The following is a 13,264-nucleotide window of genomic DNA, read 5'->3' as shown; positions in this document are numbered from 1 at the left end:
GCTTCTACTAAAAACTGTTAGCGACCGCGCTTAGTCCTTAATAAGTAAACTTACAAGGGGACGCGCATAGGTCGATTAATCTTTTGATTCGTATGGAGTATCCTAGCTACGATGTGACAAATGTTTTCTCAATAATCAATACACAAAAATCAATAACCATTAGGCTAGTCATTAACCAGTAGTTAATAAACATCACACCATGACTCTTTGGCCATGAAAAACCACAACTCAAGATACGTTTAGTAATTTTTATTGTCTATTAATTACAACACTAATCATTAGTTCAACTTAATTTGAATCAACAAATCTGTATTAATTCATTATAAGGTGCCAAAAGCATAACTTAGTCAAAACTTGCATCAGAATACATTCTAAAGCATTAGCATAAGTCAACAAATGAATCAAAGGTGAATAAGTCAACATAAATAGCACAGTTCAGCCAATCAGTCCGTCAATCATTTTTCTCTGTGGTTGTCAGTGTCTTAGAGTTGGAAACTCATCTATCCCAGATCAGCATTAGCATGTGGGACTTCATGCGAAAACAGTTTAGAACATGAATTTGGAAAACATCTAGCTAAGAGAAAAACTTTTGGACAGCACAGTTGGTACCTAAAAAGAAAAGGCACAAAAGGTTATTCAGTCACATCGTCATAGCTACCTATCCTCTGTATGGATCAGCAACAAAGTCAGTCTTCTTCTTCAGGTCATCAATCGATCAGCATCACATCAGGCTCTAAAGAATTGAGCCCAATGACAGAATCTCGAATCTCCTTGGTTCTCGCAGTCTTTTCCCTAGCATCTCTCTCTCCATCCTCTCAAGTTTTCTCCCTTTGTCACAACGTTATATCAAAGTCACCCAGACTATCCCTCAATTCCTGATTGGTCAATTAATCACACAATTTGACTTTACCCAATAAGTTTTGTAATTCAAATCTATGAATTATAATATTACACAGTTCTCAGGTTGTTGATTGATTCACTGTAGAATTTACTCATCATCCGGCTTGTCAGGTATCGAAAATGTTGCTTCTTCTTCTCCAGTCAGTGTCTCTATTGTTCGAGTCCTGGGAAAGTACACTCAGAGCGCTTTACATATTTTTTGCTACATTTCCAATTCCATCGTCTCCTGTCTGTTGGTTCATGCAAAGGTTTCAGCTAAGCACATTTTATTAAACAATGAGAAGTTCACGGTTAGTTCAATTTGTCAGCATCTTTTTCATTGAACGTTAATATTCTGCTTCTGCACGAGGCCTAGCAGAACGAGGCCACAACTCTGGCTACGTTAAGCTCTACAATATAATGTAAAACATAAGTTATATCTCTCAATATGACATACTACTACATTATTTTAATATATTTGCTCTTTTAATATAATTCATGAAATCTGGTGAAAGCCAAAACCCCGACGAGGAGCAAAGGAAGGGACCTTGCGGTGCGGGGGACCTCCAGTGAGGCTTCTGCAACACCCGGGACCTCCCAAGACCAGAAATAAGGGCCTTGGTGGGGCGGGGAGCCTCCGATGAGGCTTCCTTCCCTGCCCGTCTTCAGGAGCACACTGGGGGCCTGGCAGGACGACGAGCCTCCGATGAGGCTTCCTCCCCACCTGGCCCCTGACAGGGACTCGTCTGCACCCGATCTGGTGCGTGAGTCAAGCAGCCCGGGTGCAGCGGTGAACAGGCACCAAAGGGGATGCCTGCCTGTGTCCCGGGGGCGTTCCTTGGAGCGTGCTTCTAGGAGTGCGCTCGCTCCTGATCTCACTTCTGTGTGGGCCCCGGACGTACCAGGGGCCACACGTATCCGACTCGGTCGGAATAGAAAGCGCCCGGTTTGCGGCAGTGAAACTGACACGGCAGCACGCTTACAAGTGCCAAACAAGATAAAACCAGAAGCGCTCTTAGGGCTCTTTAAGATAATCCAACAGAGTGCTCTCCAGGATCTATGGAAGTGAGGTGAAGCGCTCCTTCTGTGCTTTGACAGATGAGGAGAGGGGTCAGGGACCATAGCACCCAGCCAATGGGGGACACAACAAGATGGAACTCAGTGCGGCAGGGCCCACCAGCAGGCCAGCACAAGATGGATGCAGGCAGTTGGCAGTTCCTCCTAGTGACCCAGCAGGTCACAGGTCAGCACAGCACCAGCAGTCCAAGGTGGTTTCTGGTGAGTCCTTCCAGCAGCATTATGTGTCCAGTTACAAGTATGTTTCAGTTCCAAAGGGTTCCCAAATTGTGGGGAAACATCCTGTGTCCTTATGCTCAGAAGGGGACCGGAGGTTCCAACCAGTTACAACTGGTTCTGGGAGTGCCTCCTCTCTCCTCCAACACAGGCTCAAAGCATCAGTTGGGGGTAAACAACCATTTTGTGTAAGGCCAGGGCACAGCCTTAGGCACTGGGGATTGGTGTGTGTGTCTGTGTGGCAAGGGTCGCTCTCCATCGGGGCACATTACTGTTGGCCATATCTGCCACCCTTGGGGGCAGATTGGCCTATTTTTGGAACACCCATCTACCCCCAAGGGGGGCAGAAAGCCCACCAGAGACTAGGGAAGATTTTATTTTTCAAAATAAGAGGGTGGGATATGGCCATACCCCCGCCCCAAATAAATGGGGCCAAAGTTGTTCTGCCCACCAGTGGGCAGATGGGGCAATTACCCCCCGATCCACACCCCGGGGGGGACAGGCAGTCTACCAGATGCCAGGGAATTTTTTTTTAAAAGCGTGGTTGTGGCTACCAACCAGTATGGGCATGGTTATGACCCCACCCCAACTGATGGGGGTAACAGTCTTTCAGCTCTCCCCCACACACTAAAGCATCTTATCCCATGGCAAGCAAGAGGACATTTGATTATTTTAGTTTTTGGTTTTACATTTGTGTCATGAGAGCTTGGCTAACTCACAAAAGTGTCCCACTTGGAATGGTGAGGGTCACACTTTTTGGACTTTTGGGACGCTGCCATGTAAAAAATCCCCAAGACCTAGACACATCTGAAAACTAAACATCTGGCTGAGTCCAGGGTGGTGTGCTTCACATGCACCCCGCACCATTTTCTTACCCACAATGCCCTGCAAACCTCCAACTTTGCTGGAATTTTTTCCACATTTTTGTGATGGAACCTTCCGGAATCTGCAGGAATCCACAAAATTCCTACCACCCAGGATTGTCTCATCTATACCGATAAAAATGTTGCCCCATTTGTCAGCCTAAAAATTTTGTTTTTTTTCAAACTGCCCTTTTAGACCCGCTTTGGTTCCCTCACAATTTTGACATGTTTTTGGCTCTTCCCTGTCACAGGCACTTGGCCCACCTACACAAGTGAGATATCATTTTTACCGGGAGACTGAGGGGAACGTTGGGTGGTAGAAAATGTGTCCCGGTGTGGTGATTCCACACAAAAATGTGGGAAAATTTGATTTTTTTAGCTAAATTTGAGGTTTGCTGAGGATTCTGGGTAAGAAAACTTTGGGGGATCCAAGCAAATCACACCTCCCTGGATTCCCTCGAGTGTCTCGTTTTCAGAAATGTTGGTACGTTTCCCTATATGGCTGCTGAGCCCAGGGCCAAAAACGCAGGCCCCCCGCAAAAACAGGTAGTTTAGTATTTGATCATTTCCATACGTCCACATAGTGTTTCGGGGCATTTCCTTTTGCGGGCACTAGGCCTACTCACACAATTGAGGGACCATTTTTATCAGGAGACTTTGGGGAATGCTGGGTGGAAGAAAATTTGTGGCTCCTCTCAGATTCCAGAACTTTCTGTCACCAAAATGTGAGGAAAAAGTGTTTTTTGGCCACATGTTGAGGTTTGCAAAGGATTCTGGGTAACAGAACCTGATGAGAGCCCCACAAGTCATCCCATCTTGGATTTCCCTGGGTATTTAGTTTTCAAAAGTGCGCGGGTGCCAGCTGAGTTAGAGGCCAAAATCCGTATTTGGCACTTTGCAAAAAACAGCTCTGCTTTCTTTGGAAAAATGTGATGTGTCCATGTTGCATTTCCTGTCGCAGGGATTAGGCCTACCCACGCAAGCGAGGTACCATTTTTATCAGGAGACTTGGGGGAACACAGAATAGCAAAACAAGTGTTATTACCCGTTGCGTTTCTCTACAGTTTTTCCTTCCAAACGTAAGACAGTGTGTAAAAAGACGTCTATTTGAGAAATGCTCTGCAATTCACATGATAGTATGGGGACCCTAGAATTCAGAGATGTGCAAATACCCACTGCTTCTCAACACCTTTTCTTGTGCCCATGTTGAAAATACAAAGGTTTTCTTGATACCTATTTTTCACTCTTTTTTGTATTTCACCAAATGAATTGCTGTATACCCGTAATAGAATGAACACCCATTGCAAGGTGCAGCTCATTTATTGGCTCTCGGTACCTAGAGTTCTTGGTGAACCTACAAGCCCTATATATCCCTACAACCAGATGAGCCCAGCAGACATAACGGTATATAGCTTTAAAAAATCTGACATCACAGGAAAAAATTACAGAGTAAAACGTGGAGAAAAATGGCTGGTTTTTTTCACCTCAATTTCAATATATTTATTTCAGCTGTTATCTTCTGTAGGAAAACCTTGTAGGATCTACACAAATTACCCCTTGCTGAATTCAGAATCTTGTCTACTTTTCAGACATGTCTAGCTTTCTGGGATCCAGCATTGGTTTCACACCCATTTCTGTCCCTAACTGGAAGGAGGCTGAAAGCAAAAAAAATCGTAAAAATGGGGTATGTCCCAGTAAAGTGCTAAATTTGTGTTGAAAAGTGGGGTTTTCTGATTCAAGTCTGCCTGTTCCTGAAAGCTGGGATGATGGTGACTTTAGCACCATAAAGGCTTTGTTGGTGCCATTTTCAGGGAAAGAAACCACAAGCCTTCTTCTGCAGCCCTTTTGTCCCATTTTTTATAAAAAACAAAATTTTTGCTGTATTTTGGCTAATTTCTTGGTCTCCTTCAGGGAAACCCACAATGTCCACGTACCTCTAGAGTCCCTAGGATGTTGGAAAAAAAGGACGCAAATTTGGCATGGGCAGGTTATGTGGACGAAAAGTTATGAGGGCCTAAGCGCTAACTGCCCCAAATTGCCAAAAAAAGGCCTGGCACCTGAGGGGGAAAGACCTGACAGCAAAGGGGTTAAGAGCCCCTAGCGCCATTTTAGCCCTGCCATAGCATACTTTTTTAAAGTTAAGGTGGCGCTAAAGTGGATTTTCGGCCGCGCCTTATTCAGAAAGTGTTGCAATGCATGGATTGCGCCAATTTGTAACCCCTAGCGCCACATTATGTATGTGCCAGGCATAATGTATGCAAGGGGGCCTTCCAGCACTAGGAGGCCCACAAAAATGGCGTAGTGAAATTTAAAAGATTTCATAGCACCGTTTTTGGCATAATTTTTAACACCTGCTCAGAGCAGGCATTGAAATGATGCACCGATTGAAATCAAAGGGTATCCTTGCACTTTGCTACACTAACGTCAACATTTTTTACGCTAATGCAGCAAGGCACCACATTACCGTGGTGCTATTGTGCTAACGGCAGCTATGGTGTGCTGTATTATAAACACAGCACAACCATGGTGTCGTTAAGTGATGGTAGTGGGGGGGGGGGGGGGCGCAAAAAAAGTGGTGCATCATTTACAATGCACCACTTTTTCTTTAATATGAGCCACGGTGTTGTAGTCAGAATTGGACTTTCCTAGACATGTGGATGAGATGGTATTTCACATTGTGGCATTTTCGAGACAAACACTCAAATGTACTCTGCAAGTCATTACCTAATTTATACATCCACTCCCATATAACATATAACAAGGGTGTTGAATCACCTTGAAATGCTGATGGTTGGAGAAAAATCTTAGACCCATATTAGGCCTTTATAGCGCTTGTAACAGGATATATGTTGAAAATGAGAGTAGTTATCGCTACTTTATCAAATTCAAGCACGGCCAGACTAACACCTTTATTTAATTGCATCCATCACTTCCAAGGTTTTCTGCGTTGCCCTTGAGGTACAAACGGTTTCCTAGTATTTTAGTCCCATAAGGTTAATCCTGCTGTGCTTTCCTTGCTGTTGAAGTCATTGACTCCAGGTTCACACCCTGGAACTGGAGATCTCTGCTTCCCTCTGGCAGATCCAGTAGAAACCGTTGATGCAACGTGAGGATTCAATGGCGGAGTCAGTGGTCACTGCTCCACACTGGTCTCCTCCAGCAGAGCCTGTGACACGGAACCTGTAGAAACAGGGACATGAATGTGAGACAGCGGCTGCCAACAAGAAGACAGATTTTTTACTAGGAAAACATTGTGCTGACAGACATTCAATGTAAGAAATACTTTAGTGAAAAGATATGAATACATGAAAATGTGTTGCTCTAAACTTGGTATATGCTCCAAATGGCAAAATGTAAACTCCAGATCTGATTTCTCTCCTTGTGGTCGAACTAGTTATATATTGAACTGCAGTAAGTGGAAGACACAGTTATTCCCCTTTCATGGCAATAAATCAGTGTAAAACTCTTGCAAATAATCTACGCATAAATGTGCATCATCAAAGTGAGGGGTTTTCAATACGGACAATCAATCCAGTGTAGAGACTTGCAAAATATTTTCACACAGCGTTGTTAGACGATTTACACATGTATTTAAATTAAATACAAAATGAAAAGCAAACTTCTTGGTTTGCTTCAGTGGCACCTCTAAAGGGGATGTTTACTGGGGGCCATGAAAGAGGCTAAAGATCAAACTGGTGGAGCCACTTAGAATAGACAATTGTTAAGATTACATGCATGTGTTTTATATAAACTTACCTCCCTGGGGGAGGGAGCAACGGGAATGTGGGGTTAGGGGCAGTGTTTGGCCCTAGGCCAGGCCCTGCGGCCAATCCCATGCTGTGCACAGCAATGGACAAGAAAACCACTGAAATTCACCAGATATAGCTATCCCAAGTAACTATAACCCGTGTTCTAAATCATGTGTAACTTGCTCCTGCACCATGCGCTGCTTATACCCTCATATATTACAGCACTCGTGACATGTTCAGCACTGATAACATCCCTAATGACATCTGCATTTACATCAATGACAACACTATCCATGGCAAGGGTGAGTGTGGACCAATGGCCGACACCCCTCAGTGCGTCTGACGACCACAGGCAAGTACTGGGGCGGCATATAAAGGCACCTCTGGCGCAGAGCACCAGAGGGATTCCTGTATTATTTTTCAAACCCAGGCTGCTTGGGAAGAGTTTCCAGATCATCCCGAGTCTTTTTTTCTTAGTGCAATGCCGATCAGGAAGCAGGGCACACTGACGTCACTACACTAAAGTGGAAGTAAAATGAGCCCCATATATTCGAACAGTCTTTTTGCCCCCCTGAGGAGTGGGTGGAGTAATTACCCCGACCTGTCCTCAGGGGGGCAAAAAGCCCACTAGATACCAGGGAATGATTTTTTAAAAATATATGGGGGGGACTGCCTGCCATGGCTGTGCCCCCGTCCTGCAAGACATAAAGGGATGGTTTTAGAGTTTGGTGGATGGGGTTACTTTGTCACAAAAGTGAAGGATATCCCGTCCACCGTATTACAATCCCATTAAATCCTATGGGAATCGTAATATGGCCGGTGGAATATCTGTCACGTTTGTGATGGAGTAATCCTTACCCATTTGCCATAGGAGGCCAGACAGCCCACTGTATAGCAGGAACATATATATTTTTAAATAAAATAATAGGGCGGGTCTTGCGCATCCTAATATCTGCACCACCTTCACCCCTTAAGCCTTAACACTCCTTCTGCTTCACTGCAGACTAAGAAATCCCATCCCATTAGCAAACGAGATGATGTTTGATTACCTTGGGTGTTGTTTTTACACATGGGCCAGGAGAGTTTGGCTAGCTCCCAAAATTGTTCCACTTCCAATGGTGAATGGCTGCACTTTTTGGGCTTGGTTTGGCTGCCACCTATGAAAACCTAGCAGACCCAGACAGCTCTAAAAGGTGGACACATGGGGCGTCCAGGGTGGTGTCCTTCCTGCTTTGTGTGGATCCCACTGCATTTTCATACTCACAATGCCCTGCAAATCACAAACCTTTACTAAAAATATACACTTTCCTCACATGTCAATGAGGAAAACTTCTGCAATCTGCAGGGAGCCACAAATTGCATCCAGCATTCCCAGGTCTTTTAATAACAATGATACCTCATTTATGTGGATGGGCTAAGAGACCTTGACACAAAAGGCCTTAAAGTGCTACTTGGAGAGATCAGAGTTAGGAGCAGCTGTGAGCTTTGGGGCCATGCTCGGCACCACCAATGGAAACCTACAAACCATTGACATGTTTGAAAACAAGACAACCAGGGGATTCCAGGGTGGTGTGCCTACTATGATGTTTTCTTATCCACAATGACCTGTAAACCTCCAACTATACCTGAAATCACACACATTCCTTACATTTCTGTGATGGAAACTTCTAGAATCCACAAACCCAACCTGTGCAGATAAAAAAAACTGTACCACTTGCCTAGTTGGGACTAGTGCCCTCCACTTGAATAGATCGTTTTGTCACAAATGGATGTTTTTTCCTACTCATTTTCAGTATTTCTTTATTTCAACAGTTTAGTTTCTTTGGGACAACCTTGAGGGATCTACACATATGATCCCTTACTGAATTTGGAATTCTGTCTACTTTTCAGAAATCAATTGCTTTTCTGAGTCACACATGAGATTGACACTGATTTGATCACAAGCTGTAAATAGATAGAAGGTACAAAAAAATAGGAAAAATTGGCTAACTCTTTGAAAATGCTAAAACTGTGGTACAATTTTTTTTTTATTCACCTCTGTATGTTCCTGAAAGCTGGGAAGGTGGTGATCTTAGCACAGCAAGCCGATCATTGATTCCATTTTTACGACAAAAAACAGACACTTTTATGCAGAGCACATTTTTCCTATTTTCCCCAAAATCTCTATGGTTAGCTATATATTGCGTATTTTCTACACCCCGTCCAGGGGAATCCACAAGCACCAGTTTCTTTTGGAAACCCCACGATGTAGGAAAAAAAGGAGGACATAAATTTAGCATAGATACCTTATGTGTAAAATGGAAACCTAAGAGAGACCTACCCCAAATAACCAACAAAGGGCTCAGTACGGGGGGATCCATAGCAGGTATGGGGATAATAACTTTGGCACCATTTGAGGAAACTGCACAAAACTTTGCTAAAACAAAGTTCATCTACGTGGGCTTCTTCGTAGGATGTTTCAAAACAAGCCATAAAGCAGAGGCCAAAAAAAGGGTGTGGGTCCTAATACTGCAATTTGTTGTGTTTATTCACATAGAAAAGCAAGTCCTCCAGTAAAGAAACAAACAAAAGTGCACCAAATTTGACGAAAGTTAAAACTCTACTGGGAAAGCTTGCTTTCTGTTACTTGGTGTAAATATGTTAGGCCATTTGTATGAATTTAGCATCTAAAAAGGTGCTCAGGTGAGCACAAAGTGGATAAACCTGGTAAAAAGTTAGATACCTAGACCGTTGGTGTCCAGATGTGCTCTGACTGGTCCATTCAAAGTGAATGGGCAGATTCGGATGGGCTCATCACAACAAGGAAAACATGTTGTGATGGCCATTACAGGATGCGGGGATTTGGTTCCCGTGTCCTGAAAAAAAAATCAAAGTCTATATAAGGGAGAAAGCTGGGTGTACCCTGACCACCAGGGCCATATGTGGAGGCCCCAAATGTTATTGTAAAGGCCGTAGAGCATGTGGTGGGAGGCCACATCCCCAAGACGCACAACCAAAGGCCTTGCACAGCAGGAGGTTGGCCACACACTGAACCTTGATCGCCCCTGGAGAATTAGGCAGAGGTTCAAGTTATAGTTACTATACTAATGTAAAACAGTTGAATTTCAGTGTTTATCGTTTTTTAAATGTAAGTTCTTATGTCATTTCAACACCTAATTAACCTAACTATAACATTAATCTGAACCTCAGGGTCCTAATCACAAAAGTAAACTTACATTTTTGTATTGTTTACTACTTTTGAATATTCACAAAGGTAAAATTATAAGTAGCAACTTTACAGGAGAAGAGTCTCTGCACTTGGGGTGCAGTCTCTGCCAGCCTGGGGAGAGCTTCATCCAGGGGCAAAGTCTATGCCCCGAGTATGGAAATTCTGTCCTAACTGCGGAGGTATTGGTTGGTCCCTGAGGCCTATTTGGGCTCAGGGAGTGGGGTCACCTTCCTGCTGTGCGAAGCCTTTGGCTGTGCGTAATGGGGATGTGGCCTCCCAGCACCCTGCTGCACACAGTATTTAGTGTGTGCCCAACTAATGTGTTTGGCCCCAGGGATGGGGTCCCTGGGATGGGTCCACGGGGCTGCTACAGGCTTGGGAAGGGGGGGGGCACCTGTTAATATATTTTCAACCCAGAGAATGGGGTCCCGGGGGTCTCTTAAGGCATGGGGAGAGGGGGCACACCATCCTACCCTAAATAATAATCAAACATAAATGCTGATAGGTGTTTATTTTTATTTTTTAAATTAGTCACACTGCTACAGAAGTCCCGGGAGTCTCCTGGGAGTCCCTCTGGATCGTGACTGAAAAATATTTATTTTGGCCCCTCTGGGACCCCGTCACAGGGTCTAAAGAGCAGGGTTTCCCTACTCTACCCCACCTCCTTATATTATTGTTTTGATCTAACGTCAGGAAAGGGGGATTAAGTCCCTGAGTCCTATAATGGCTGCCTGCAACATTTTTCCTCATGTTGCAGGCAGCCAATCAGAGTATTGCTCCCTAGGGAGCCTTGCAAATTGGCCCATGAGTAAAAAAGCACCCTAGGCCAATCAGAAGTCTCTGTTTTTTTAAATTGGGTTTGAGGGACTCTAGTGAGTGTCCCTAGACTCCACCCGTCCAAATATGCAAATATTTTGGGAACTTAATATTTTCATAAACTACTTAATGGATTTACTCTGAATCACAACAAAAGCATGTTTTTTGCTCCATGATCTAGCTTCCTGACAAATTTGGTGTAGTAACATCTAGTAATTTTTGCAGTAGTTCTTCTCAAATTCTTAAAAAGTTATATGAAAAAGTAATGGGCATATTGTATTTGGGACCCCACTTTTTCTCAGCCTTTGCTTGCAGATCACCTCGGAACTGGGATTGTCAAACAGTGCCAAAGTTATCAGCAAACCAAATAGCGTCCAGTCTATGGAAAAGCAAACCTAACTATAACTACCCAGTGGCAACCTGCACTGGTATATATATATATATATATACAGGGAGTGCAGAATTATTAGGCAAATGAGTATTTTGACCACATCATCCTCTTTATGCATGTTGTCTTACTCCAAGCTGTATAGGCTCGAAAGCCTACTACCAATTAAGCATATTAGGTGATGTGCATCTCTGTAATGAGAAGGGGTGTGGTCTAATGACATCAACACCCTATATCAGGTGTGCATAATTATTAGGCAACTTCCTTTCCTTTGGCAAAAAGGGTCAAAAGAAGGACTTGACAGGCTCAGAAAAGTCAAAAATAGTGAGATATCTTGCAGAGGGATGCAGCACTCTTAAAATTGCAAAGCTTCTGAAGCGTGATCATCGAACAATCAAGCGTTTCATTCAAAATAGTCAACAGGGTCGCAAGAAGCGTGTGGAAAAACCAAGGCGCAAAATAACTGCCCATGAACTGAGAAAAGTCAAGCGTGCAGCTGCCACGATGCCACTTGCCACCAGTTTGGCCATATTTCAGAGCTGCAACATCACTGGAGTGCCCAAAAGCACAAGGTGTGCAATACTCAGAGACATGGCCAAGGTAAGAAAGGCTGAAAGACGACCACCACTGAACAAGACACACAAGCTGAAACGTCAAGACTGGGCCAAGAAATATCTCAAGACTGATTTTTCTAAGGTTTTATGGACTGATGAAATGAGAGTGAGTCTTGATGGGCCAGATGGATGGGCCCGTGGCTGGATTGGTAAAGGGCAGAGAGCTCCAGTCCGACTCAGACGCCAGCAAGGTGGAGGTGGAGTACTGGTTTGGGCTGGTATCATCAAAGATGAGCTTGTGGGGCCTTTTCGGGTTGAGGATGGAGTCAAGCTCAACTCCCAGTCCTACTGCCAGTTCCTGGAAGACACCTTCTTCAAGCAGTGGTACAGGAAGAAGTCTGCATCCTTCAAGAAAAACATGATTTTCATGCAGGACAATGCTCCATCACACGCGTCCAAGTACTCCACAGCGTGGCTGGCAAGAAAGGGTATAAAAGAAGGAAATCTAATGACATGGCCTCCTTGTTCACCTGATCTGAACCCCATTGAGAACCTGTGGTCCATCACCAAATGTGAGATTTACAAGGAGGGAAAACAGTACACCTCTCTGAACAGTGTCTGGGAGGCTGTGGTTGCTGCTGCACGCAATGTTGATGGTGAACAGATCAAAACACTGACAGAATCCATGGATGGCAGGCTTTTGAGTGTCCTTGCAAAGAAAGGTGGCTATATTGGTCACTGATTTGTTTTTGTTTTGTTTTTGAATGTCAGAAATGTATATTTGTGAATGTTGAGATGTTATATTGGTTTCACTGGTAATAATAAATAATTGAAATGGGTATATATTTTTTTTTTGTTAAGTTGCCTAATAATTATGCACAGTAATAGTCACCTGCACACACAGATATCCCCCTAACATAGCTAAAACTAAAAACAAACTAAAAACTACTTCCAAAAATATTCAGCTTTGATATTAATGAGTTTTTTGGGTTCATTGAGAACATGGTTGTTGTTCAATAATAAAATTAATCCTCAAAAATACAACTTGCCTAATAATTCTGCACTCCCTGTATATATATACATATACACACACATATATATATCGGAGGGCGCTAGCTCTTTATATAGTGGACCAAAATGAGGTACACTGTGCAAAGAGTCCAAGCAATCCCCAGAGGTATCACAGAGGCACAAATGACATCCCAAATGCTCTCTTTTTGGGTAGTGTGGTCAAGCAGTTAGGCATATCACAGGGTCTTGCTGAACATGTAAGGCACACACTCATGCAGTAAGTGAAACACACTCAATAAAGAAATCCGATACCAATTTATAAAAATAACACATATTTTTATGTAAACTTTGATAGCAAGATCACCAGAATCAGGTGAGTACTTTTTGAGTTATGAATTTTTATAGTTTTCAAAAGTTGACAGTGCAATTTTTGGAGCGGTAATGTTATCGTAGGGGGAAAAACATATACTGCATACTGGTCTTCTGGAGTTAAGGAAAATACA

At 43.5% G+C, this 13,264-nt stretch overlaps 1 protein-coding gene across 2 annotated transcripts in view; it reads right to left on the bottom strand.

Annotated features, from left to right (window-relative positions):
* Positions 1 to 235: 235 nt before the first annotated feature.
* Positions 236 to 13,264, bottom strand: part of LOC138303629 (killer cell lectin-like receptor subfamily B member 1B allele A) — a 187,408-nt gene continuing 174,379 nt past the window's right edge. The window contains exon 6 of one of the 2 annotated variants that reach the window (XM_069242926.1): positions 236 to 6,215. In XM_069242926.1, the coding sequence (XP_069099027.1) occupies positions 6,077 to 6,215 (139 nt within the window). In that variant the 3' untranslated portion in view covers positions 236 to 6,076. The remainder of the gene's footprint in view (positions 6,216 to 13,264) is intronic. The other variant, XM_069242927.1, reaches the window with a different exon arrangement.

Source organism: Pleurodeles waltl, chromosome 7 (genome assembly GCF_031143425.1).
Source record: "Pleurodeles waltl isolate 20211129_DDA chromosome 7, aPleWal1.hap1.20221129, whole genome shotgun sequence".
Classification (NCBI taxonomy): Eukaryota; Metazoa; Chordata; class Amphibia; order Caudata; family Salamandridae; genus Pleurodeles; species Pleurodeles waltl.
This window is presented reverse-complemented; position numbering and strand designations above follow the sequence as displayed.